The 26270-nt window shown below is 40.9% G+C and overlaps 9 protein-coding genes and 2 long non-coding RNA genes across 16 annotated transcripts; 6 read left to right on the top strand and 5 right to left on the bottom strand.

Moving 5' to 3' along the window:
* Positions 1–1650: 1650 nt before the first annotated feature.
* On the top strand, positions 1651–2288 carry LOC108126711 (sarcocystatin-A-like). Its single transcript, XM_017243383.3, has 2 exons — positions 1651–1865; positions 1977–2288. The coding sequence occupies exons 1-2, from the start codon at positions 1696–1698 to the stop codon at positions 2170–2172; spliced, it is 366 nt and encodes a 121-aa protein (XP_017098872.2). The 5' UTR covers positions 1651–1695; the 3' UTR covers positions 2173–2288.
* Positions 2289–2883: 595 nt separating this feature from the next.
* On the top strand, positions 2884–3316 carry LOC108126931 (uncharacterized). The gene is made up of 2 exons (XM_017243706.3): positions 2884–3123; positions 3179–3316. The coding sequence occupies exons 1-2, from the start codon at positions 2974–2976 to the stop codon at positions 3182–3184; spliced, it is 156 nt and encodes a 51-aa protein (XP_017099195.1). The 5' UTR covers positions 2884–2973; the 3' UTR covers positions 3185–3316.
* Positions 3317–3388: 72 nt separating this feature from the next.
* LOC108126929 (early endosome antigen 1) lies at positions 3389–13506 on the bottom strand. Of its 3 annotated transcripts, none has more exons than XM_070276870.1 (15): positions 12521–13506; positions 11285–11499; positions 11153–11223; positions 10130–10341; positions 9874–10067; positions 8831–9803; positions 8563–8775; positions 8156–8498; positions 5727–7440; positions 5566–5668; positions 4723–5358; positions 4143–4652; positions 3854–4081; positions 3536–3775; positions 3389–3479 (listed from the first exon to the last, which is right to left on the bottom strand). In XM_070276870.1, exons 2-15 carry the CDS (start codon positions 11464–11466, stop codon positions 3414–3416), a joined length of 5685 nt encoding a protein of 1894 aa, XP_070132971.1. In that variant the 5' UTR covers positions 11467–11499; positions 12521–13506; the 3' UTR covers positions 3389–3413. The 3 variants fall into 3 exon arrangements, with proteins under 3 accessions (XP_070132971.1, XP_070132969.1, XP_017099194.2); XM_070276868.1 differs by lacking the exon at positions 8156–8498 and adding an exon at positions 7820–7910 and having other exon boundaries at positions 12521–13502; XM_017243705.3 differs by lacking the exon at positions 8156–8498 and adding an exon at positions 7820–7910 and having other exon boundaries at positions 10130–10323; positions 12521–13501.
* Positions 11546–12630, top strand: LOC138925724 (uncharacterized). 3 transcript variants are annotated; one of them, XR_011441929.1, is made up of 3 exons: positions 11546–11594; positions 12212–12436; positions 12502–12630. It is a non-coding gene; the product is annotated as an uncharacterized lncRNA (long non-coding RNA). The 3 variants fall into 3 exon arrangements; XR_011441930.1 differs by lacking the exon at positions 11546–11594 and adding an exon at positions 12059–12148 and having other exon boundaries at positions 12212–12440; positions 12502–12624; XR_011441928.1 differs by lacking the exon at positions 11546–11594 and adding an exon at positions 12068–12148.
* Positions 13507–13720: 214 nt separating the features above from the next.
* On the bottom strand, positions 13721–15356 carry Fgop2 (Fibroblast growth factor receptor 1 oncogene partner 2). The gene is made up of 2 exons (XM_017243309.3): positions 15196–15356; positions 13721–15120 (listed from the first exon to the last, which is right to left on the bottom strand). Exon 2 carries the CDS (start codon positions 15030–15032, stop codon positions 14064–14066), a length of 969 nt encoding a protein of 322 aa, XP_017098798.2. The 5' UTR covers positions 15033–15120; positions 15196–15356; the 3' UTR covers positions 13721–14063.
* A 361-nt stretch (positions 15357–15717) lies between these two features.
* ihog (interference hedgehog) lies at positions 15718–19327 on the bottom strand. The gene is made up of 2 exons (XM_043212620.2): positions 18826–19327; positions 15718–18769 (listed from the first exon to the last, which is right to left on the bottom strand). Exon 2 carries the CDS (start codon positions 18760–18762, stop codon positions 16120–16122), a length of 2643 nt encoding a protein of 880 aa, XP_043068555.2. The 5' UTR covers positions 18763–18769; positions 18826–19327; the 3' UTR covers positions 15718–16119.
* A 304-nt stretch (positions 19328–19631) lies between these two features.
* LOC108126638 (uncharacterized) lies at positions 19632–20710 on the top strand. The gene is made up of 3 exons (XM_017243290.3): positions 19632–19915; positions 19967–20125; positions 20186–20710. The coding sequence occupies exons 1-3, from the start codon at positions 19859–19861 to the stop codon at positions 20549–20551; spliced, it is 582 nt and encodes a 193-aa protein (XP_017098779.3). The 5' UTR covers positions 19632–19858; the 3' UTR covers positions 20552–20710.
* A 1573-nt stretch (positions 20711–22283) lies between these two features.
* Gas41 (YEATS domain-containing protein 4 Gas41) lies at positions 22284–23266 on the bottom strand. Its single transcript, XM_017243365.3, has 2 exons — positions 22661–23266; positions 22284–22594 (listed from the first exon to the last, which is right to left on the bottom strand). Exons 1-2 carry the CDS (start codon positions 23184–23186, stop codon positions 22437–22439), a joined length of 684 nt encoding a protein of 227 aa, XP_017098854.1. The 5' UTR covers positions 23187–23266; the 3' UTR covers positions 22284–22436.
* A 469-nt stretch (positions 23267–23735) lies between these two features.
* Positions 23736–24724, top strand: REPTOR-BP (REPTOR-binding partner). 2 transcript variants are annotated; one of them, XM_017243767.3, is made up of 4 exons: positions 23736–23889; positions 24133–24214; positions 24370–24491; positions 24553–24724. In XM_017243767.3, the coding sequence occupies exons 1-4, from the start codon at positions 23833–23835 to the stop codon at positions 24643–24645; spliced, it is 354 nt and encodes a 117-aa protein (XP_017099256.2). In that variant the 5' UTR covers positions 23736–23832; the 3' UTR covers positions 24646–24724. The 2 variants fall into 2 exon arrangements, with proteins under 2 accessions (XP_017099256.2, XP_017099257.2); XM_017243768.3 differs by having other exon boundaries at positions 23737–23889; positions 24370–24495.
* LOC122321704 (uncharacterized) lies at positions 24112–24460 on the bottom strand. Its single transcript, XR_006246229.2, has 2 exons — positions 24320–24460; positions 24112–24256 (listed from the first exon to the last, which is right to left on the bottom strand). It is a non-coding gene; the product is annotated as an uncharacterized lncRNA (long non-coding RNA).
* Positions 24725–24888: 164 nt separating the features above from the next.
* On the top strand, positions 24889–26243 carry Mob3 (MOB kinase activator 3). Its single transcript, XM_017243766.3, has 7 exons — positions 24889–25096; positions 25182–25247; positions 25336–25420; positions 25522–25645; positions 25702–25805; positions 25875–25990; positions 26050–26243. The coding sequence occupies exons 1-7, from the start codon at positions 25055–25057 to the stop codon at positions 26173–26175; spliced, it is 663 nt and encodes a 220-aa protein (XP_017099255.1). The 5' UTR covers positions 24889–25054; the 3' UTR covers positions 26176–26243.
* Positions 26244–26270: the final 27 nt, after the last annotated feature.

The following is a 26270-nucleotide window of genomic DNA, read 5'->3' as shown; positions in this document are numbered from 1 at the left end:
AGAAATTTTTTACAATGTATTTATACATACCTAAATTTAAATTTTAAATTAATTCTTTAATGTAATACGAACACAGTGCCTAAGTAATATCAAAACAAAACAAAAAAAAAAAAACGAAAAACTAAAAAAACGTGAAATAAGGACATTAAAGCATACAAAATGAGAATAAGCGATGCAGTTAAGGACATTGTTACTGAAAATGGTAGTCACTTAAAAGAAAATAATCGAACAACTTTTTAAAACAACAAACGACAACAACAACTGCAACCAAATCGAGCGACAAAAAATTCAGCAAATTAAAATAATCTCATTAAATAATAAAAATTAGAAATATACTCGTTCAAGCAAACAAATAAGGAAACACACACTCACACATATAAGTATGTATGTACTAACGAAATGAAGAAGAACAAGAGCAGGAAACGGAAGCTGAAGCTGAAAACTTACAACTTAAAACTGAAAACTGAGCAGAAATAGTCCCCACTCCCCGACAAAAATTTGCATAATTGTATAAATGTAAGACGAAGAAAACATTGAACGCTATAAACGCTAAGTAAATACCACAATAAATAATAATAATAAACTGTAAACGTACCCCCTACATACGTCTCGTGTCGCGCACTAGATTTGCGTAGAACCCCTAAGTATACCCAATATCCTCACCCATATCCCTACAGGCCTATCCAATCGATTGAATTTATTTATTTAAACATGCCATGTACTCAAAATGACATCAAATCGCCACTCCAAGCATTTTGGTTTGCATATAATATTGGATTCATTATTAATTGTCAAAAAACGGTCAGAGAAACCTGAAATTTATTGTTCTGAATTAAAATTACCTAACTGGTTTAAGTCATTAAAGAAAAGTAATTAATTAATTAATATGTGAAATATGACAGATATGAATTATACATTTTGAAATTATGTTTAATGAACGAAATTAATGTAGTATGTAAAAAAACAAACAAAACATGGAAGTAAAAAGTTTTAAGCAAAACAAAATACTTTGAATATATACATAAATGGCAAGTAAATAGAATAAATGTCACTCAATCTTTTATTTAATTGTTGCTTTAATGGATCTTTTGAATAATAATTGAGGTTTTGAGATTTTGATGCAGATTGAAAGCGAATCGATACACGAATCATTTATAATATTCCGCTCAAGAATCACATGATTATTGACGAAGCTATAGCCATCGCTGCGACCCATATTGGACCCCATGCATTTGTGTAGTTTTTTTTAAAGAGACCTGCCCCTCAGAAAATTTGACAAAAAAACTGAAAAATAATTGGTTTTGAGGTTGTCGATCTACAAATCCATTAAGGCATTCCGCTCAAAAATCGCATGATTTTTGACGAAGTTATAGCAATCGCTGGGGTCATATTGTGTCCCCATGCATTTTTGTACTTTTTTGAAGGGGATCCCCCAGAAAATTTGACAAACAATTTGAAAAAGAATTGGTTTTGTGATTTTGATGCAGATTGAAAAAAAATCAATCTACATTGGGTAGTCTGCCGTTCCGGGGAAATCGGGTTAACATTTCTTTCCGTAGAATTGTTTATTTTCCTAAGCTGATTAGAAATTATTTTAATTACAAAAAAAAAAACAGGGAATTGCACTTTCCCTTGCATTGTGATTGCTGTGAATAGGTTCTGAAAAGTCAAATCGTTACCAAAAAAAAAACAAAAATGTTCCTAGCCAAGTTGCTGCTACTGTGCACCGCCTGTGTCCTAGTTATAGGCAACCCTGAGCCATTTGGAGGTTTTACCAAATTGGAGGGGCAGGCTCTGATAGATGCCCAGCAATTATTGAATACCGCTCTGGCTAAAATGGATTCCGGAGATGGACCTCATTACCGGTAAGCCCAGATGTGTCATTCAAATATATTTATTCGAATGCAATTGTCATAAAGTCTGTAGAGAATATAAACGAAATAATTTCATGTCTGTAAAATATTATTCTTTCTTAGCCTCTTGAGGGTCGTGGAAGCCTACTCTCGGGTGGTTGAAGGCACCTCCTACAAATTCACCGCCGTGCTGATCGACGAAAATGACGTTCAAAAGATATGCCAAGTGGACATCTTGAATCGCATCTTGAACCTACCAATGGTGGTCACTGTCAAGTGCCCCAATGAGGCCGAACTGACCAAGCAGCAAAGTGCCTAAAGATCAAAAATGAAAATGTATACAATTTTAAAAATTGCATTAAAAATCTAAAACAAAATAAAAATTTTCAAATATATTTTAAAAATATTAAAGTTAAATAAACTCATTTTCTTTAATTATGCTTGATTTTTTACGGCTTACAGGAAAATAGATCCTGCACAGTGACGCAGATTGAAAGAAAATCGGTTCACGAATCGTTTAAGTTATTCCGCTCAAGAATCGCATGATTATTGACGAAGTTATAGCCATCGCTGGGGTCATATTGTGCCTCCATTCATTTTTGTACTTTTTTAAAAGGGATTAAGTATCAAGCAAAGTAGATATCTGGAATCGTTCCTGGTTACCTAATGGCATCGATGTGACCTTTAGGTGCCCCAATGAGCCCGAACTTACAAAGAATTATAGTGCCTAAAGATCTGAAAACTGGACTGTATAAATCTTTCAAACATTTTCATTAAAAATCTTCAACGAAGAAACATTTTTTAAATTTATTTTGAAAGTTTAATAACCTAGTTTTTTTCATTAGGCATGAAATGTTTCCAGTTTCCGGTTCCGGTGAAATTTTTTTTAGAGGCTAATTAGAAATTATTTTAATTTAAAAAAAAAACGAACTTTAATTTGTCCTATTATTTGGATGATCACAGCCCTCAATCCTTGACCGGAAAAAATTAGTTGGCATTAGTTTCATAAAAGTTTTGTATTGGGGACTCCCCATGTATTTTTCTCGATCCGTTTGAGTTTTGAAATTATTGTCAAAAAAGTTTTACTTTAAAATAATTCAAAACTAAAAAGCTTAGCATAATGATAGAGGAAGTCATGGAGTTGTTTCTCATCACTGCTGTAGTCTATTTTTGTGCCAATTTGAAGAGGCCGCCTAATGCTTGGGGATACTTTCATTGTGCCTGCCCGATCGTTATGGGTATACTTTCTGCCGGATTAATTCACATAAATGTTAGTCTATATTTTCCACATTTATCTTTTTTTATAAAGTTTTTTTTTTTCATAGAAATAGGAAAATGCAACGTTGAGTCTTTTTGGATTATTTGAAGATGACTTTATTTTGATTGAGATAATAATATAAAATAAAATTTATTAAAGTATTTAAAAACAACAAATAAATATGAAGGTATGGCATGAGTAGAAGCTTGAATTTGGAAGCGAATGAGGGCGAGGGTTAAACGAACGCCTACAACTAGGATTAGATGAAGCCTATGAGGTCGAAATCCATAAATCGGTGATGACTACTTGGCTATGCGTCGTCTTGTGGTCGGCGTGGTGGGTACTCCGCCGCTGGGCGGCTTCGGGATCTGAAAAGCGTGTATTAAATGGCAATTCTACATATGTTTTCCTTTAAATATCTTACAGAACGAATGGGTCGTGGTGTGAGGGAGTTGGCAGGAGGCGGCTCTCGCGGTTGCGGTCCATCCGGATGGCCCACGACAGTGACAGCAACGGGTCTCTGCTCGGATCCAGCCCGCTCCATACTCTCACTGCGAGAATTGGAGCCGGAACGCTTGAACATACCGGAGAGCCGCCCGCGTAGATCCTTTTTGCTTGATCTCATGTCGCTGGCAACACTGATGTCTGAGTCAGATCCTTGAATCTATGTTTGATGCAAACAAGGTTAATTTATTTAAATTTCTTATATCTTGCTGCCATTTAAGGCAGGTTCTATACTTACTGAAATTTCACTCTCGGAATTGCGACTGCTTTTGGTCAGGCTGCGCAGCTTGCCCATAATTCCCTTCTTTTTCTTGCGAGGTCCTCGGGGTATATCGCTCTGGGTGGATCCGCCGGATAGACGCGAATCTAAACGTGAATCCAAACTGGAATCTCGTACCAAGCCACCCAGTTCTGAGTCAATCGATTGCATTGAGGAGACACTGCCGTCGTCCTGCCGCCAAATGTTCTAAGATTGGAATTTAAAAAGGTGAAGTATTTGTAGATTTCTTCTTTTTCCCAAAACATACCTGATCTCTTTGTATAGAGTGATCCAGTGACAGGCTCTTGCGAATCAGACTGCCATTGTTGGATGAATTCCTGGACAGGCGTCCACCACCACGCTGCGATCCCGCCGCACTGGCCACGGAACTGGTGCTGCCATGATGATCGTTTTCCTGTGAAGCAGCCCGACGCAAATTGCCCCTCCGTATTCGACTCCGTTCCTGTTCGTCCTCGTTGAGGCGCTGGAACTTTCGCAGCTCTTCGGAAGCTTCGGCCAGTCGGGCCAGAACACTAGTGATTTGTGAGTGGCTCAGTGTGGGCGATGGAGAGCGGCTGCGACGAACGTTAGGCTGTTCCGGACGCAGGTTATTGTCATATCCGGAACTGCCACGCGATGATCCCCCGCTGCTGCCCAGCTTTAGGTCTGGAGCAATCTTCACCAACTCATCGACAGTCTGCAAGAGGGCACCCACTTTTCTGTCACCTCCATCGGCCTCCATGCGGCGTTTGATTAACTCCTTTTCGTAACGTTCACGCTGAAATTAAAAATTAAGTTTAAATTTATTTATTTGCATAAAATATAAAGGTTTTTAAAAAAACACATACCTCTCGTCGCAACTTTTCGTTGGAGGTGCGTAACTTGGCATGGACATCGCGGAGCTCCAGGAGATCGCACTGAAGCTCGGCAATTTTCTTGCGACCTTCCTCCATCTCCTCCTCGGTGGCCCGCTTGATTTGGTCCAGCTTCCGTTTGGACTCCAAACGCTCCTTGTCTCGTTCACGTTCCACTTCGAAAAGTGTCTGTCGCAGATCTCTGGCCAGTGTGGAGGTTTCCTGGAGCAGTCGTTGCTGATCCTCACGCTCCTTTTGCCAGGACAGCTCCAGCTTTGTCTTCATGCCAGGCAGCTTGGTGCTTCCCGATCCAATGACACGTTCCTCTTCGAACTCGTTTAGCTTCGATTGCATCTCAGAGATTTTAATTTCGTTGGCACTGCGCTCGGAGACGAGCTCGGTTTTGATCTTGCTGGACTCTAGGCGAGATTCGACCAACTGATCTTCCAAGTGACCGATCTGCTGTTCCAGGTAAGCAATTTTGCTCTTGTCGTCATCGTCGCTGCTGTGCATGGAGCCACGACTCTGTCGGCCCGTGTTGTTCGCCTTCAGGTCTCCGATCTTCTTTTGGGCCACCTCCAGCATTTGCTTAAAAGCATCTCGGTCTTTCTTGAAGCGTTCACATTGCCGCTGGAATGGGAGATAGTTAGTATTCTATGCAGGGCCGTAGCTAGAGCCTCGGGGGCCCTGGGGCAACAAGTAAATTTGGGGCCCCCTATACGGAAGTCTTTTGCCCCGGCGGGGCCCCTTCCCTTCGGGGGCCCTGGGGCACCGCCCCACCTGCCCCATGCTAGCTACGGCCCTGATTCTATGCTTTATTATTGGGAGCCATCTTACCTGCATTGAGTTCAGTTCGCCGCTGAGGTTCTTCACCTGCTGTTCATACCGCAATCGGGTGGTAGCCACCTCTGACTTCATCTGTAGCTCAGTGCTCTTTAATCTAAATTAAATAAGATTTAGAACAATACCGCAATAAGGGTAGATAGAATGGAACTTACTGCTCCTTGAGCTCTCTGATCTCGGCCTCCCGTCTTGCCCCATGCCCGTTCAGTGACACCTGGGCCTGCTCGATCCTATTGTAGTCACTCAGCTTGCCGTTGAGATCGTCGTTGTCCTTGCGCAGCTGGAACACCAGGTCGATGTTCATCTCGTTTTCCCGACGCAGTCTTTCGTATTCGTGCTCTTTTTCGGCCAACTTGTTTTTAAGAACGGTTCTTTCATACTCCCCACCGGAGCCATTTTCATTAGCCGCCTTCAGGACCTTCGCCTGCAGATCGGCTATCTTCTTTTGGGCATCGTTCAGCTTCCGGGCCATTTCGGTGCGCTCGACTCGGATGGTGTCCATATCGGCGACCTTTTGTCGGTTGGCGTTGAGCTCTGCCTGGAGGCTCTGTTTCTCGGTGGTTAGTTGGGCCCGCATTAGGATGGTCTCCTCGGAGAGCTTCTCCCAGTGATTGTTGAGGTCTTCGTAGCGCTTCTGCTCCGAGCTCAAAGAGGCTTGGATCTCCTCCACCTGCTTCTTAAGGTCCTGCACTTGCTTGCTGTCAGATTTGCTGGCCTTGGTCTTCAGGTCCTTGATTTCCTTCTCCAGACTGGACTTGGTCTTATCGGCCGCCTTCTTGGCGCTAAGCAGGTCCGAGTCCAGCTGGGTAATCTTTGCCTCAAGCTTTTCCTTCTCCTTGCTCTGGTTCTCGAGATCCTTTTCCAAAGTGGCCAGTTTCTCCTTTTCCCGCTTTCCTTGCGTCTCCAAACTGGACTTGCTGGTTTCGCTCTGCTTTATTTGTGCATCCTGCTTCTTTAACTTCTCTTCGAGGTCCTTTAGCTTTGAGTTCAGCTTCTTGGCATCCTCATCGCTGCGTTTTAGCTTCTGCTCAAGCTCGGTCACCTTGCTGCTGGTGCCGTTCAGAAGCTTTAGTCGCTGGACATCTCCCTCGGCCAGGGTGAGTTTCTGCTTGCATTTCTGCAGCTCCTCTTCCAGATTTCCCTTAGCGGTTTGGAGGGCTTTGAGCTGGTCAGTTCCATTTGAGCTGAGCACCACCCGCATCTCACAAATCTCATCCTCAAGTTCCTCTACCCACTTTTTGAGGTGACTCTTGGGCGTTAAGTCGTTGACACGCTTGGCTATGCGTGGCGGTAACTTGGCTTCCGCCTCCAACTGCATCCGCTTGACCCTGGCGGTCAGTTCGTCTCGTTCGCGCTGGGCCACCGCCAAGGATTCCTTCATTTTCTGATCCACCTCGCCACCCTTTTCGCTGGCCTTGCGCAGTGTTATGAGCCGCTTGTTCTCCTTGGCCAACTTCTCGTTCTCTGACTCCAAGGCGGTTACCTTCGACAGCTGTTCCTTGAGTGTTTCCACCGTCTGATCCTTCTCCTGCATTGTCTTTCGGAGCTGAGACAATTCCTCGTTAAGGGTCTTCAGCTTCTTTTCGGCCGCACTTGTAGAGGTTCCAAAGCTCAGAAGAGATGACTTGCTTCCGTTGCTGCTGTCCTGTCGCAGTTTGGCCTGAAGTTCCTTCACATATTTCTTCGACTCGGCGTTCTCCTTCTCCAGATCCTCCACTTTAAGTCGCAGGATTGATGCCTCCTGTTCGTTTAATTCCAGGAGAATCCGCAACTCAGCCGGGTCGTCCTCGTCGGAGATTCCCTCGTCGCGATCAGCATGCACCTCGGGAGCCAAACGATGAGGATGTGGAGTGGGGCTAAGTTTGCGACCTACAGGAAAGTCAATCCATTAAAAAATGTACATTGAAAAGTTAACATTTTAGTCACAAAGTTTGTTAGCTACTCTGAATGGTAAATTAGTAAATTTTTTAGTGAAAGAGCAGCCGTAAAAAATGGCAAGTTATGCAGTTCAGTCGATTTATTAATAAGCGCGTGAAAAAATAAGTTAGTTGGATAAGTTAAGACGCTCAAAATGGGTTATTAAAAAAAAATGTATCTGCTAAGGTCATTCGTTTTTCTGGAATTTTAGTGACCTCATCACAGTTTCCTGTGGACGTTAAAGCGGAAATAACGATTCATATGTGTATAAATTGTCTACGAACTAGGGTTATGTACTTAATAAAAATAAAATGTCTACTTGGGTTCGTACTTCTGGAGCGCGTTGCCATTTTTTTCAACTGCATCATCAACGACTCATTTTCATCCTCGAAACGAGTCACCTTTTTCCTCAAATGTTCAGCCTGAAACACAAAAACTTGATTTATTGCATCTGAATAAGGAAGAACAAGGCATTAGAAATGATTGAATAAACCCATTCAAATATCATATTCATATTCGTATTCGTATTCGAGGATAAAAATAGTTCTGTTGCATGTGGAAAGCTTGAACGGAACATAAAGTGTCTGGTTCTACGAATGGTAGCTACACAAGAAAACAGATTGGATCGGATTGGAACCATCGAGGGGTCCACAGAAGCCATGGTTACCTGCACCACTCAGAAGGATGGGCGATATGGCACTGGGGAAGAGCAGAGTTTTGGATTGACCAACCCTGGAGCTCGAGGAAGCGCCAAACAAGGCACCAAATGGTAACGGTGTCGTCTCCCTTTCACTCGACACATTTCTAACCGAGAACTCCGGATCGGTTTGGGTGTTAGCTTCAGCCGAGGTCACCAAGTTGTCTATACTGGTGGATACATCACTGTGAACTATGGGCATTGTTTGTGTGCTCCGTGGAAACGCCATCACCTCTGGGACCAAATCTGGAGAAGTTTGTGTGCCACAACTGAATCTAACCCGCTTTTTTCCCCGATCCCTCAATTGCCGAAGCTTCTTGTGGAAATGGATGAAATTGATTAAAATAAACATATGTATGTGAGTCGTGTGGCATTACCTCCTCTTCAGCAAACTTAAGCTGATCCTTCAGATCCGTCTCCCGCTCAATGGAGTCCTGCAGTTCGCGCTGGAGGTGTTGTGGATCCTCCTGGGAGCCGCCACGTGTTAGGGACTCTCGGGTAATCTTAGATTCCGCTGACGTAGACTTTCCCAGAACACCCAGCATGGGAGCCTTTTTCTTGCCAGGATTGCGAAGCTCCTCTGCTTCCGTCTGTTGAAAAATTAGAGTCTTATGACTTGAAATATAGACTAATGATATATTTCACCTGTAATTTCCTGGTCAGTTCACTAGAGAATCGCAGCTCCTCCTCTAGTTTTTTCACCTTTGCACTGAGTTCGGTGTTGAAGGAACTTTGGCGCTCCTGCTCCAGGGTTTCAATCTTGCGTTCGCTCTTCTTGAGCTTGAAGCTAAGGATGCGACAGTTTTTGGTGGCCTTCTCGAGATCCTTTTGCAGGTTCGTCTTGGCCTTGACCTCGTCGTCGCGGAACGTATCCTGCACCTCATCCATCTCGGCCTGAAGGTTTAGTATCTCCTTCTTGGCAGATTGGTTCTCTTCCATCAGTTCCTCGCAGATCTGCTCCGCAGCCTGAAGCTTTCTCTTCAGCTCCGATTCGCTACCCTTGTTCTCCAGCTCTTTCATGCGAAGATTGAGCTTTCGCTTGTCTTCAGTAACGCGATCCAGCTGCTCCTTCATCTCGTTAAGCTTCTGTTGGAGATTGAGAGCCTCCGAGGCTGCAGTCCTATTAGAGGCTGTGTCCATGGAAGCGAGGCGCCGTAGCAGGATGTCGCTCTTGTCCCGCTCTGCTCGCTCCGCCCTGGCCTTCATAGCCTCCAAGTCTGCTTTCAGGGTCTTCATTTGTTCCTGAATTCCTTGTGTATCTTGGCCCTTGGATTGGGCAGTGACTGTGCTGCTGACAGCAGGCACGGTTTGTCTCTTTATTTCCTTGCTGGACACAGCATCCGGTTCCTTTCGACGAACCGTAAGGGAGCTGGTCGAGGAACTGGATGATGAGGTGGCCTTCACTTCACTGGTTCCGGAGGAGGAGGTCTTTATGGTGGAGCTGCTGGTGGTGCTACTGCTGCTGGCTGTTGTTGTGGTTGCTGCAACAGACACCTTCTTGGGGGGTAGGGCGGCACGTTTCTGTTCGGATGGAGGAGCTTGATTCAATGAAGTTCCCGACTTGCTGCGCTCCGGACGATCGGGTACCGGTGGTGGTGCTGCTCCGGATCCGTTTTCCCTTTAAACGAGTTCATAAAATTGTTAAAATTAGTGCTTTCTTTGTGTTTTAGGAATCATTATAATCTCACTCTTCTTTTCGCGGAACGGATCGCTCTCTACTGTTTTCTCGAGAGTTGAGACTGCGCTGTTTCTTTAGGAGATTCATTTTACGGACACGCTCGGCAAGACTGTCTGTCGATAGGATGACTAACTCATCTGGAATACTTGAAGTTTTACTGGGTGAGGATGTGACACGGGGTGGCGGTGTAAGGACGTGTTCCACCTGTTAGGGAAATAGGAAATAACATAGTATCTCGAATTATAGTTAAATACTCATATAATCACCTCCTTGATATCCAGGGCGGTTGTGTGACGCCGCGGAGGAACCGGCAACTTGACGGTAACGGCCACATTGTGATCCTCGGCAGCGGTAGGTCGGCTGTTGCTGCTGGAGGCAGCCGTCTGTGGTCGTCGCCCGGCATCGTCCGGCTCATCAATGTCCGGAGTGGAGGCCCAGGACTGTGGACGCTTCCTCAGCTCTACATTGAAGTGGACAACTGGGTTCAGTAAGGGCGTAAGGCGCCAGGCATGCAGGTGCGAATTGCATGTTGCAAGTTGCAGGTTGCAAGTTGCAGGTTGCATGTTGCAGATTGCAAATAGCGTTGATTTTCGCGCGTGCAAGAGTGCACGGTACAGGTAACACGTTTCATTGGTAGTAGTTAACAATAACAGTTGTTTTAAGGTAGAAATTAGTGTTGATAGAGAAAGTGAAAGAGAGAGTAGCAGATAACGATAGACAGAAGGCAACAGAGACGGCACAGTCGATGTGGGTTTGTTTTGTGCAAGCGCAGAGTGAGAGTGAAAGAAACAAACACATTGATTAAGATTTTAAACATATTATATTAAATTAAAATAGTAAAACGATATCTCAAAGTTTTCTTGAATCATAGTACTTTAAACTTTATTTTAAAAGCTACTGCTATGCTATCGTCAGTCATAATTGGAGACTTTTCCAAATAGCATGCAATAGCATTGAGACATTGAGAAATCGTTTGTCATAATTAAATGGTATTAAATGTAATTTCTGATTTATGGTTTTAATTTCCATAACACGAAAAAAAGATGACTGATATTATTCCAAATCTACATACATAAGTACGAGTAGTTCGACAACACACTTAAAAAACACCCAAATACTATAAAGTTATAGAAATATTGGCTTTTGTTTAAGAGAACGCACTCAAGTCATAGATCATGATTTAGCCCAAAGCGTTCGTTAACATTAAAATAAAACAATTAAACAGCTCTGTGACACACTAGATTTAAATAGTTTTTCTTTAGCAATAAGAATAATAGATCCATTTATACCTATATCATTGCCATTGGTTGTGTTTAAGCTGGAAAGATTTTGCGTTGACGTCCATGTCCGGGATGTGGGCCTATAGATAAAGTATCTTTTTGGTGTTTTTTCATTAAGCTAAAATCCATCCGAAAACTGACCGTGAAGTTTGGGCATCAGAGAGATTGGGAGAAGAGGCCGCCACCTCCTCTCCGGCTCTGCGGGCTCCATGCTCCTTGTAGTCCCGGAAACAGCGCTTACATCGTGTCGGATATCGGGTCTGGGGATGGAAGCCAAGTGGGCAGAGCTGATCGCCTTTCAGCGATGGATACAGATGATGCATCTGATCTCGTACAACTTGTTAGCTTTTCTTTTTCTGTAAATAAAGTTTATTGCATATTTATACATCGAATAGTGAGGCTTTTATGGGGCTTGAGTTTTACAGATTAATTTGATAAAGATTTTTTTCGTGTGAGTATTTGTTCTGTTCTAGATACATTATTTGAATGATCAACATTCGAAATTCAGTACAAAGCAATGGAATTTCTGGCATGAATCCAAATCAGAAAGGAATGTTGTTCACGTACATCAAATAGTTCGGCATTTTTAGTGGCACTTTATGTGTGTTTTTGTTATCATTCACTTAGCCGATAATCCTGAATTACAAAGTATTTTAGTTTTTATGGGGGATTTATGGCTTTGAATTGGTTACTTTTCAATTTTTATTATCGACTTAACCTGCCAAAAATAATGCAAATTTTAATGTCTACAATAATAAAGTTTTCAAGATGTTTTTTGCGATTTATATTTGAGAGGTTTGGAGGATATTTGAGGGCATCTAAATTTCGATTCATTCTTCTCAGTAGTTTATACCTTTTTTAATTAAATAATTTTTTTAGTTACCCATAACATAATTCATATTTATATTTATTTCGTTTTCATTTTGACTCAAAAGTCTAAAAGAATAGACTTAAAATTTTATTACAGCTACATATTCTTTTACTGTTTCCCTCGACGCATACCGGGTATAAAAATAATTGTAAATATAAACAATAACAAATATGTATTCCTTTATTCCGTATTTATAGAGCTATCAGGAGAGAGAAGAGCCGGAATAGATGGCCACAGGTGGAAGCTGCGCAGGAGAATCGGTTTCGTTTGCGCATGTTTTTGGCAAAAATCACAAATCCAATTAAGAGCCAGGTGAAGAGTACCGTTAAGAGCTTTCACTAACGGTATCTCTTAGCCATCTCTTTGTGGTTGCAAATCCCTAGTGCGTTTATAAATAATTACCACCGTTTTAACCCATTTACGTATGTACATATGTCCCCTTTTGTTTCTCGGCAGCGGCACTTGTAAAATGAGTGACTTTATTTAGAACACAGTCGAAAACTTACACGAAATACTTCCGCATTTAGAATAATTTGCGGCTGGATGACGGGACGGGGAATGAGGACAGATCAGCACGTCAAGGGTGCAGCATCCGCTGCAGCTGCTCTGCACTGCTCTGCTCCTCCAAGGGGCTTCAGACGATGACGATGCGGATGAGTTCGAAACTTTTAATTTACCACCACAGCGATCTACACTGGGTTGCGTAACCACCGCGATTTAGTGGTGCTTCTTGCCTTGGATTAAATAGCAACCGCTTAATTAAAGGATTCTTGTATGTGGTACAGGATACAGGCGATATCTTTCATTCACTGCGGCCACACCACACTAAACTTTCGGCCCACTCACGTTTGTTTGATTTAATTTTGGAATATTCAGTTTATACAAATCATTTACGGCCAAAAAAATTGGCTGTGTTTTATAAATAGCATAGTTTCTATTTTCTTCGTTATAAATGGCAGCGAACTTTCGCAACTAGCTTCAAATGCAGGTATTATCCGTAATGTCGATAGATCAAGTGCTGGTCTAGTGCCGTTGCTAACAGATTACAAAATATTTGTTTACAAAATTTTGAATTGGATCGTGCATTGCAACGTTTCCAAATCGGATTTTTTCACTTAAATCACACAGCACGCACACAGGCTCGTATATATATTTATATATATCTTTAATATAACCGTCGATCGCCCGAGCACTCGAAATACTTATACAAATAGCTGCATCTCTTTCCCGCTGGCCATGCGAACCGGGCGCTTTTCCTAGGCACTGATTTTGGGTTGTGAACGCATTGGAAATCGACGAGAAACTAAATTTAAAATATTTCTGAAAGCTTAAACTACCCGCCGGAGGAGCCAAAATATTCGATTCTGGTTCTCTTTTTCTCAAGAGAACCTCTGCCATCAACTAAATCATTCATGAAAATTCGAAAACTTTTCTAAATGTAAGTACGAGTTTCGAAGTTTTCGAAAACGAGCTATGCGTTTCTTGAAAATGTAATTTCTTCCTCCGATACTTTATAACAATTTTCAATTTTAATAAATACATTTTTTATAGATACTTTATAATTATTTTATTTTATTTTGTTATGCCTGAAAGACAAATAAAAGCTAAGCATATTAATGAAATTCAAAAAGGACTAGGTTCCGGTGGCTTCCTTGAAGTTTTCATACTTATCAGTTAGTTTTCCTTGAGAGTTCCAATAAGAGAACTTATCTTTTTGGTCAATCCTCGATTTATTATGGAATTTATTCAGAAATCATAAAATCGACAGAGTACATTGTACATTATACATTGGTTTGTGTGAGTGTGTTTACCTTGTTTTAAATGATGAACTTCATTGTTCGCAATGTGTATAGACATGATGCTGCAATGCGTATATATAAATAACTTAGAGATTATTAATCGCTAAGAACTAATGCAGGCTAATCGCCCAATGAGTGCACCCTGCATATGTGAGCTCCTTTGTGAGTGGGTGAGTAGTAGATAAGATGGTACAACGCGGCGATTGAAATGAAAAGCAAGCCTATTAACAACGGTTAACGTCTCCACATATCATGTTTCGCTGGTGGCAGCCACCGGTTCTTCGCCAGATTCGTTTGACGTTGTCGCAGGAGGCGGTGCACTGATTTGACTGGCTTCAGGTCCGTTGTTGTTTTCATTGGGCAACGGCTGCTCCGCCGTTTCCAACGCCACTGCCGGTGAAGGTGGTGTCTGTGACTGTGGCTGTGTTTGGTTTTGACTCTGACTCTGATTTTGACTCTGAACTGGGGCAGTGTTTAATGAGCTGTTGGCAGTCTTCGAGACTTCCGGACTGCTAAACATCTGTATTACCGAGTTATTGTTCATGTTCTCCACAGAAGCACCCGAAAGCGACAGATCATCTGCCGAGTCGTCTGCCACGCTATCTGTCTGTACACCTTTCTCCTCCAGGAGATGATCGCTTTCACGAATGGGTCGTTGGGCGGAGCCGTACTGCTTAGAGATCTGTAAAAGCTCGCGCAGTGTTTCATTTTCCATGCGCAGTTGCGAAATGGTTTGTAGCTCCTTTTGCACAACGTCGTCATCCACACTAGCCGCCCGATGCATTACGGCCGCCATTTCGTTGATTTTTTCGCGTTGCTCGCGAATCACCTGCCACATTCGCTCGTTATAGAGTTCCGTAAAGCTGAACTTACTATCCAGAACCTTGGAGACTGTGTGTTCGCGGTACTTTTGCATCATCAGCTCCATAGCCCGCTCGTAGTCCTCAATGCAAATTTTTAGCTCACGGTTCTCCTTGAGTATTTCCGAGCTGTTTATGTTCTGCTGCTGAATACGGTTGACCATATCCGCGTTGCTTTTGTTATTGGAGATGCGGTTTAGGGATTCGATGTCGTCCTGGTATTGTCGTAGGCTCTCCACCAACCTATTGTTCGTTTCCGCCTCCTCCAGAAGCGCGCTCCCCAAGGCGTCCAGATCCTTCACTCGACTAGCCATTCGCTGTGCGTCCATTATCATCTGGCCAACTGAAAGGTGCGACATCCTGAGGCCTCCTTAACTCTAAGTCAAATTACAATTGCAATTTTGCGATTTCTTTTGTTTTGGGCTAGGCCCTGTGCTGCTGACTCGACTGCAAAAACAATTGGAAAAACAGTTTCAAACATTAATGTTTTTGTCTTTTAAAGCTCAGAAAATAGACACTTACGTTTTGTATGGCTCTGATGCAGCTTTCTTTCTAAGTTAGCAGCTTCAATAATTTTTCCAGCCAAAATTTTATACAAAAAACGCTACTAATAGAAATTTTGACGACGACCCAATTATTAGCTGACAGCTGACAGTGTGCCCACCCTGCGATGCCGCAATATACTGTTTGATAAACAAAATATACTAAATCTACTAAAAATACCGTAGATTCCCTATAAGAACAAGAGTTTGTAATTTATAAATTTTAAAATTTTGTTATTCAGAGAAGTTTTATCTTAGGTTTTTACATCACTAGGCTTAATGTTTTAATTAAATATCAATTTTAACAGGTCGGATATGATATCAATGATCAAAGAAATAAAATAAAGGCCTCGTCGATAGGTAATGGGCTTTCAATAACGGTTCATTGAACTAAAGATTTGTCATTAAATGTTAAAAATTTATTTTATATTTAAGAATTAAAAAATAAAAACTTTTTTCAAAATATTTTTTAAAGAATGGATTCATCTTTATTAATATTTAGAAAATTGAATTTAAACGGTGGGTGTCTTTTCGATGCCTAAATTTATAATTTTCGGTTGCAGAATTTCTGCGTATAATTATTTAAGATCATACAGGTAAAAGAAGCTAAAAGCTTTATTGTCATTTTTGTAAAATTATTAAGAAACTATCAGTACAAATTTTGATCTTATCGCGAAAAATGGAAGACTTAAACAAGAATGGTCGTAATGCTATGTTCTTAAATGATCATGCATGTGTATGTCTAGTAATCTCTATTTAAGTACCTTAAAACTAGGCGGTTTTCATATAAGTACAAATCAAGGTCTTTTCATTTAAAGTTGCAGATAAAACAGAGGTAGAGGAATAATAGAATAATACATCGGGCGTAGGGATGTACAGACTAAAGATCACGAAATTACGGAGATTACACACCAACACTGTTAAGACTGCCGGAAGAGAGGTTCTCGGAGCGGCTGGATAGCCGGGGTCGTTTCATGAGGACCCGATTTGGCTTCACCGGATTGTCTACCGGACCCAGGTCGGCGGATTGGTTGAGATTATTGTTGTTACCGTTGCTGGATCCAGCACGTTCCAGCGTGCGTTGGGAGCGCCGCAACGAGGAGGAGGACATCCGCCGCAGGCCGGGATCATAATCATAGGTGGGCTGGCGCTGGAAGTATGTCATGTCGTGTTCGGTGTCGTTCTTCTCATCTAGTGGCTGCTGCTGTTGCTGGGCCAAAGGGTTCAAAGTGATGTGAATGTGTCGAGATCTCTGCCGCTGTTTGGTTGGCGAGCAGCTATCCAAAGGGACAAAATCCTCTCTTAGCTCAGCCATTCGCGGCTTGTTTTGGCCGCCACCTCGATGAGCCCGTGAGTTCCGGCGTCGCCACATACACAGACATGTGGTGACTATGAAAAGGATTAGCACGGCTCCGCCCCCAATCGTTCCTGTGACTATGGGGCTCATGCTGAACGTTTCGTTGTGGCTTGGCGTAGTTGTGTCACGCACACCCGTCTGAAGGATTGGCTCCTCTGTGGTGCTCATCTTGGGACGTTGAGTACGGCCTTGCTTTAGAGCACTAAACTCGGAAGCCGACTCAGCGCTAAAGGACTGCAGCTTGAATTCATAGACTGTGCCCGCTTCAAGGTTTCCTATCTTAAAGCTGCGTGAGCCGGCACCTTCTATGGTAGCTTTAAAGTACTCTCCCGCCGAGGACGAGGGACGGTAATAGGCGTAGTATCCAATTATAAGCTGCTCGTCGGCGTCGCTGTCTAATCGCCAATGTAGAACCACTGCAGTCTCGGAGTACTCCTCGATTTCCAACATCTCCGGAACGGGCATTGGGTCAAGGGCTGCACCAGGTTGTAGGAAAAACTTAGCGGACATGTTGCTCTCCTTATTGTCGTTGTTGGTATACACCGCCATAATCCTAAATCGGTACGTGCGCTGGGGCTTTAAGTCCGTCACAGAGGCAGTAAAGCTCTTTCCCATTTCAGAGTTCCATTCTGGACGCCCATAAGGTATGTTCTCGTTGGTGGTCTGCCAATTCTTGCGCTTTCCTTCACCCACCGTACGGTACTGGACTTTAAAGAAGAGGATGGCAAGGCCATCGTTTCGCGGCACCATCCAGCGCAACATTACGGATTCATCGGAGAGCCGGGTCACATTCGGAGCTGACGGAGGGATCATCTGCGCCGGTCGTCGTCCTCGATTAGCCTTGGAATGGTTGTGATCCGTTTGTTGGGTAGACTCGCTATGAATCGGTTTGGGAGTCACTTGAAGGGACATACCGGCGCTATGTTCGCCCAAGCTGTTCCGAGCAAAGCACTGAACGTAGCCAGCATGGCGCTTCAGCACGCTGTGAAGCACCAAGTGGCCATTCGGCAATTGTTCAGCTTCGGTGTCGTAAATGCTACTTTTTCCATTAAGCATCCAGTAAATCTCCGGTGTTGGCACTCCTGTGGCCTCGCACGCCAGCTGGACGCGTTCGCCTTCATTGACCATGTCTACCCACGGTGGACGCACAATCTGTGGAGGTTGTTCCACTTTCACTTGAATGAAATGCTCCAGGGCAGGTCGCACTCCGTTGTCCAGGTAGCAGATGTAGGTCCCTGAGTCCCCTATTTGCACGTTGGATATCTCCAAAGCATGGGCCAATACTGTTGTACGCTTATTATTAACAGCTCCCGCGATGTCTGGACTGCTCCAAACAGCTTTCGGAGGGGGCGAGCCCACACCAGGACACAGCAACATGAGGGTGCCGCCCTCAACCGCTGTTACTGTTTGAGAGGTTGGCTGACCTGTTAACAGGAAGGGAGCTTTGCCCTGAGAGCCACGGGCAGGCACAACCTGAAGTTCCATGGAGCTAGTAGACTTGATTCTCTCCCCAGATGCTGGATTGGTGGCTTGGCATGAGTAGCTGCCGGATGAATCAACAGAAACATTGCGTAGGAATAAATTTCCTCCGGTTCCCGAGTACTCCGATCCTAGCTCGACTCCATTCCGGTAAAAGGTCCAACTAGCCGCTGGATTGGAACGCACCGGCTGACCACAAGGCCAGAGCAGCGAGTTTCCGTTGGTTACTTGCCATTGCAGCGACGCCACCGGCTCCTGACTTTTGACAGACGTAGTAGCCAACTCCAGTCGGGCTGTAGTGGAGGTAACCAACAGGGGTCCGAACCAGCCATTGCAGCGGTACTCGCCTAGCGTATCCTGCCGGACAAGAACCTTCAGTCTGGATATAGCCGCCTCCTGGGTAACGTTGGCCTTCATTGAGCTGGTTTTAAGATACTTGAAACCTGCTCCTGGAGATCCATTGGAAGCAGTGCCATTCGGCGTCCAGCGACGATAACTCCATTCGAAACGTTCTGGCGGCAAACTGGTCTCGCACTCCAGAACCACCTCGTCTCCCAGGGGCGCCACCAGGGATTCGGGGGGTCGGAGAATTCGCACTCCAGGCGATGGGTAAACAGGCAGGGGCGGAGAGGATGGGTACAAAACCGGAATTGCTCCCAGCGGCGACGTCAGCAGAACGACAAGCAGCAGCGAGGACACTATAGACGGCATTTGGTGCCTAAATATGAGATAAAAAAATTAGGATTCTAAACAAAGGACTCATTGCACACTCACTTTGATCTCGGAACTGGGGGAGATGCAGGTGGGAAACGCGTTTGCGTTTGCGCAGTTAAAAATTTTCAGTCTCGGCAATCGCGCATCACTTGTGACTTTTGTATATCTGTGTCTGTGTATGTATGTGTGTGTGTGTGAGATAGAGGGCTTGAATTAAAATCGAATTTTCTCATTAAGCGTTAACAACCGCCAACGTCCCATAAAATAGTTGTCTTTTTCAATTCGGGCTTCGATCGATTTCGGATCGGGGACCCCGACGCCACCGAACAAGCACATGCACTCAACAAGTCAAATAAACAATGGTACTTAATATGCCGTGGGGATGCTGCAACCGAAATATCGAAATGCGATATATTTTTTATGTATTTTTGATTACTATAGTATAGTTTATTTATTATTTAGGTTCATATTATATATTTATATTTTATATTTTATTTATGATTTATGAATACCAAGCCTTGGCCCGGGCCCCTGACGGTGTTTTAGTTTTTATTTGAGAGTAAAATTTACTCACTCGTGAATCTGAGCCAGATCGTGCGTCTGAACCAGATCACCAGTTCCAAGATCACTGGTTCATGGCGCCTACAGGCGGCACTCAAAGCGATCAAACGCTCAGAATCTAAGAATATATTATTAAATATAAGAATTATATACTAAGAATTACATTATGTGTATGCTTGTGTGTCCAATTATGTGTAATGCTTGTCTTCCAGGACTTGAGAATTAGACAGTTTTCGTTAAGATCCATATTGCTTGAGGTAAAAAATTTAAAATAAATAATGTCACTTAGAAGTTTCAGTATAAAATGTATACTAAAAATACATAAAATGAGACATTATGTAAATTAAAGGTTCAATTATTTTCCCATTTATAATGAATAACATTTAACGGTCGAAATTAAACACGCTCATTATTAAAACCATTTATTAGTGGCACGGGGACAATTAAAAGAGTATTAGTAAAATATTTGTATAAATCTAAGCTTACCAAAAGTTACTGAGAGAACTTTGTTTAATATTTTGTAAACGAAGCTATGGCTAAGTCTTTAGTCTTTATTATTTTGCTGATGAATGCATTGCCATGGAAGACGGTAAATCGTTAAATTATTTTTTAAAATATCTTTTAAACAATCCATTTTAAGCTTTGTGAACCCTCCATTATATACAAGCTGATAAACATTGAATGCAAATCAAGCTTAGGATTTTCAGCAAATCCTAATTGCTATTTAAAGGCAATAAATTGGAATAAAGCCGTAGCCCAAATGGATGTAGATGTAACAAGGTTGTTAAATAATATTTCGGTATGTTTTAAAAACAGTTGATTTAATCATTAAAAATTGACTTTGTTTAACTTTTTTCAGCTTCGGATCCATGTCTCAAAAAAGGACTACAGTAATAAATATCAGCCCTTCCTTATAAATGTTCTCGTAAACATCTGCGATGTACTATCGAAGCGAAATTTTTTACCATACGGTATTATGTTCAAAAAAGTGGCCACGGAGTTCTCAAACTTTAACCACAGCTGCCCCTATAAAGGTCACTTATTTGCGCGAGGGTTTTATTTGGATGGTAAGGTACTTCCTAACCAATTTCCATTGGGAATTTACAAAGTTAATGTTACAATACTGGAGGGTTACACGAACAAGCCATCTGACTACGTTGGGGCAGTTATTGCGTACTTTCAGGTAATGCAACCTTTCAAGAAGAATAAAAATAACAAATCATAGGTCCCCAACGGAGTCAGACCTTAAATATGGAAGACTAGCATATATTCAATAAAAAACATTTTATTGAATAAAAAAAACTAAAAAAAACATTTTTTTAATCAGGGTTTTAATGGTTTAAGCTCTAATTAACATTTTCCAAAAATAACTAGGTTATAGGCATCCTTAGACTTAAAAAAACTTGTACTTTTGGATGGTTAAACTGCTGAATTATCAAAATAATAAAAGTAAATAACACAACTAATTATTTTTTATTTTTAAGTCAATATTTTGATTTCCATTTTTCGTGATGTGATTTTTCGTGATCCCTTAAAAATGGGGTTTTCACCTATATGGCCCACGGTGATGGCTACATCTTTCCCAATTCTTATATGATTCATAAGCGGAGTATCTTAAACGGTTTCTGGATCGATTCGCCACCATTCTGCATCAAAATCCCGAGACAAAATATTTTTCCGATTTTTTGTCCATTTTTTGTGATGGGATCTCTTGAAAATGGGGTTTTCCCCTATAGGGTCCACAGTGATGGCTATATCTCTGTCCGTATGTACGTCTGTTTGTCTGGGTCAGTGGCGGATTTAAGGAAAAAGGCCCAGTGGGCAAAATTTTATCAGGGTACATTGAAGGGTATTTTGAAAGGGAACGCCCAGAAAATTTGACAAAAAATCTTAAAAATATTTTGTTCCCAGATTTTGATGCAGATTTATGAAGAATCGATCCACAAATCGTTTAAGGTATTCCGTTCAAGAATCGGATGAATATTTCCTAAGATATGGCCTTCGCAGTGGGTCATACAGGGCTCCCCATGCATTTTGCACATTTTGAAGGGGACAGCCCAGAAAATTTAACAAAAAATCTTAAAAATATTTTGTTCCCAGATTTTGGTGCAGATTTATGGAGAATCGATCCACAAATCGTTTAAGGTATTCCGTTCAAGAATCGGATGAATATTTTCTTAAGATATGGCCTTCGCAGTGGGTCATACAGGGCTCCCCATGCATTTTGCACATTTTGAAGGGGACAGCCCAGAAAATTTGACAAAAAATCTTAAAAATATTTTGTTCTCAGATTTTGATGCAGATTTGTGGAAAAGAAATCGAAGGTGTAACTTTCAGCACGAGGGGCCCTGAAAGCCTTTCGTCGGGGGGGGCCAGTGGGCAAGCGCGCCTTTGCCCACCTGTTAAATCCGCCACTGGTCTAGGTCTACGCGAACTATCAATGGTTCATATATCAAGGGTATATGAACTTCGACTCCGCCCAAAGTAAGCTTTCCTTACTCGTTTTTTGTAATTTAGTATTTTCTTAAACATATGTACATATGGCCTTTAAATTAGAAGCGGAGAGAGTTTCAAAATTCGCTTCGGGCTGCTTAACTTCTCATCCGATTCTCAAGCGGAGTACCTTATACGATTTCTAAGTTGATTCGCCACCATTCTGCATCAAAATCCTGAGACGAAATAATTTTGAGATTTTTTGTCCATTTTTTTTATGGGATCCCTTGAAAATGGGGTTTTTACCTATATGGCCCACAGGGATGGCTATATCTTCCCCAATTCTCATCCGATTCTTAAGCGGAGTACTTTAAACGATTTCTGGATCGATTCGCCACCATTCTGCATCAAAATCCCGAGACAAAATATTTTTCAGATTTTTAGTGATGGGATCTGAATGCAACTGAGAAGTATTAGTTTAAATATGTAAAAGCAGATCAAACAACTGTATCGAATTTATCGAAAAAAAATAATGCAGCATTTAATAGTTATATGTATACAACGTTTTTATATTTGAATATTGTAACTTACAAGCTAGCTTATCAGAAAATATTACAAATGTAAGCAAAAATAGATGCTTAAATTAATCGGTTGAGAGTTGTGAAAGTTAGCGAATATTATGCCGGTGGCTTCTGCACTTTGGCCAACTCCGCTTTGAATTTTGAAATAGTTTCCCGGGCCAGCTTTAGTTTGTCTTTAAGAGTAACAATCTCTCCTTTGACCTTTTGTTTTACATTGACAATATTGTCAAGGGTCTTGATCTTTTTTTCCTCAACTGCAAAATAAATTAGAAATATAGGTTTAGAGTGGCTACGTAGTTAGGGTAATTGCATACACTTACAATCAGTGTCGTGCGTTAACATTCCATTGGCGCTCTGATCCGAGAGAAGCAGATAATGCTGCATAATCTGGGTTGGCTCCTGAAAGACAATTTCTTCGTAGGACTCTGAAACCAGGCCTTTCTTTGTGTCCATCGTGGTACTAGACGTGAGTTCGCCATCAACAACCGGCGACTGGAATAGCTTCAAAATGTGGTAGCAAGTCACTGGGCGCTCCGACTGGTCGTTAAAGTAGATTTTGATAACCACTTCAAACTCGCCCCAGCCGGTCTCTGTGATCTCATATGGGGGTTTTACGACAATTCGGTTTGGATTGGCATAGCTCTCGTGTAGCTTAAAGTGCACCTTTTTAACATAAGAGGACATGTCTTCATTGTAATAGGGCTTCAAATAGACCTTCCACTGATGTGTGTGTCCGTCCTCCTCGCGCTTTTTACCGAAGGAGCGTGCTATGTTTCCATATACAATTGGTTTAACAATAGTCACGCCCTTCAGCCTGCCACCAGAATCTCCCCCGAATTCAGTCATGATTTACTTAGTTATTATTTGTTTATTCTTCCTGAATTTCGGATTGTTTTGATTCTTCTTCTTCTTTTGGAGAGCGGCGTTTTTGTTATCGAAAATCGACAGTGATGCGTACATTTAGTATAAGATAAGTAATGTAATTTAAATATGTTTTTTTTACGAAAAGATGCACTTTAAAGGTTCAGATACGTTTTTACCTACTTGTATCTACAGACATGGGATGCTTGTCAAATTAGCGTAGCTCAGTTAGCATTGTTGAGCTAGAATACCTATATAGATTAGTATGAAAAATTTGATATTTTATGATAACATACATTCCAATGCAACGAATGTATTAATGTTAGGAATACATTTATTCAAATAAAAGTGTAAAAAATAGAATAAAAAAAAATATAGAGCAAAAGAACACAACATAAATTAATAATATTCATAATAAATAATTTTAATTATTAAAAAAATAAAATATATTTTAGAACAATTGAATTGAATACGATAGTTTTATTTTTTTTGTTTCTTTCCTTTGTTCCAAATATCGCAATATAATGTATGGTTGTGTGCAGCTTGATGTGCGTGTGTGTTTTGGTTTGTTTATCATCTACAAAGGACGCAAACTATTTAGAACCCGATTTTATAAATATTTCAACTAATAATGGCAGAAATGGAGTGTCAAAGCAGCAAAATGTCGGTCACAGAGGAAACATCCGCGGTAATGCACTATTTGATGTTGAATAAGTATCCATTTAACTATGGATTAGTTCATATGCATGTGTTTATTTACCTTGATTTAATGCGCAGTTAGTTTCCTTTGTGTGTTACTTGAAGAAAAAACGAAACTTTGAATTTAAAATATAAACATGCAAACAGCCTTGTTTTAGTAAACAATAAACTTAATATTAAAATATAAGAGAATTACTATATATTTTAAATAAATAAATTCTTATTTTATTAGACCCGCAAAGAATGTGGAAAACGAGGTCGAAAGCCTGGGAGAAAGACATCTGCAGAAAAATTGGATATAAAGGCAAAGCTTGGTAAGAATTTATCATTTAAACAAATTCTTTTTGTCTCTTCAGCTGGTGGATAAAAAATAACTCGAGTTATACTTGTAGCGAGATTGGAATTCAACGTTTTCTTACATTCTTATTAAAACACCAATTAAAATCCTACTTTTCTTTCGCTATTTTAGAACGAAGCAGGCAGAGTGCTAGAGAATGCCGAGCCAGAAAGAAGCTACGCTATCAGTACCTTGAGGAGTTAGTTGCGGATCGTGAGAAAGCAGTTGTGGCTTTGCGGGCAGAACTGGAGCGCGTCGGTATAGAAATTGTAATGTCTAGTTCAACATATTTATTTATTCTTCTCAATGTTGCAGTTAATTCAATGGAATAGACAAATGAATGAAAATGTCACACCAAACAACAATGACCAGTTGCTAAAAGAAATCGGAATTCTTAAACAAGAATAACATTTCAAATACATTTACCTGATTTATTACGTTGAAGTTACTTTATATTATTTGTATAATAAATATAGATTTAAGACAACCCACAGTGTTTTACCGTTAGTTAAACAACATTTTGAAAGAAATGAAAATGGGATTTATTTTTCCAGTAAGGAAATATTTAATTTTTAAAATATCTTACAATTTCGCATTTGTGGGATAGCCCACCTCAACCCTTAAAGTTTTGGTATATTTTTCTACTTGGCCTACGGCCACATTTAACCCAAGCTAAAAAGGAAAAGAAATGTAAACATACATATTTGTGTTATCAAAGTTAAAAATCCATCGAATCTCGCAAATTAAACCATTTCAAGCTAGCTTATGTATACATTTATTATCTGTAACTCCAACTCTAGCTTTATAAAAAGATAATATGGCGTTAAATGGGTTTTTAGAGTTTTTTCAAAAGGGCAAGGTAAGTACGCTAGATATAGATACAGATATTCCGGCGGCATAAAATGAAAACCTATCGGGGAAATAAAAACAATAATTTTCCATAGACCTTTAGGCCAAAGAAGCCGTTTGCCTCGGGAACAATTCGTTACTCTCTTCACAAACAGGCCCAGGTAATTTAAAACTATATATAATTTAATTCAATTAACAAGACGTATTACTAAAATCAAAATAAACCTAAAATTGATTCCTAAATTTAAGGCTAGTTTGCAATCAGGGATTAATTTGCGTCAAGTGGTTCGACTTCCGCAAGGGGAGAATCTAAACGACTGGTTGGCTGTGCATGGTGAGAATTATTAATATTATTATGTGCATACATATGCAGACGTGCATGTGTCCTCCTTTCCTTATATTTATATCTATTTATAAAAAAAATGTTCATTATAGTTGTGGACTTTTTTAATCGAATCAATCTCATATATGGCACTGTTGCGGAGTATTGTAATGAAACGACTTGTCCCACAATGTCTGGTGGCTCACGATATGAGTATCTTTGGGCCGATGGAGATCTGTAAGTGCAAAAGTTTACAGCAGATATTTAAAAGATCTAACAAATTAAATTTTTAGATACAAAAAACCAACAGCTCTTTCAGCTCAGAAATATATAGAGCATTTAATGGACTGGATTGAATCTCAAATTAATAACGAAGCAGTGTTTCCTTTATCGACCGGTAATACACTTTTTGTATATTAAATTTTACAAAGTTAACTATCAATTATTAATTATTCATATATTTCAGATGTTCCTTTTCCTAAAAACTTTTCTGCAATAAGTCGTAAGATTTTAACCCGGCTTTTCCGTGTTTTTGTTCATGTTTACATACATCACTTTGACAGGATTGTCAGCATCGGGGCTGTGAGTAATATATAAATTATTATGATGATTAAACCACTAATAACATTTTTAAATTTTAGGAAGCCCATGTTAATGCTTGTTACAAACATTTTTACTACTTCGTGCAAGAGTTTGAGATGATATCGGCCAAGGAACTGGAGCCCCTGCAAGAAATGACATCTAGAATATGCAAAGACAAAGATTAAATATAGTTCTGCGCTTAAATGTGCTGTAAATATGTATTAAACAATAAAAAATAAAACTGCTTAGTGTAGTTCTATGTCTACGATGTCCAAAACCT

This window comes from Drosophila bipectinata, chromosome 2L, assembly GCF_030179905.1.
Source record: "Drosophila bipectinata strain 14024-0381.07 chromosome 2L, DbipHiC1v2, whole genome shotgun sequence".
Classification (NCBI taxonomy): domain Eukaryota; kingdom Metazoa; phylum Arthropoda; class Insecta; order Diptera; family Drosophilidae; genus Drosophila; species Drosophila bipectinata.
Note: the sequence above shows the minus strand (reverse complement) of the source record. Positions and strands in the feature narration are given on the sequence as shown.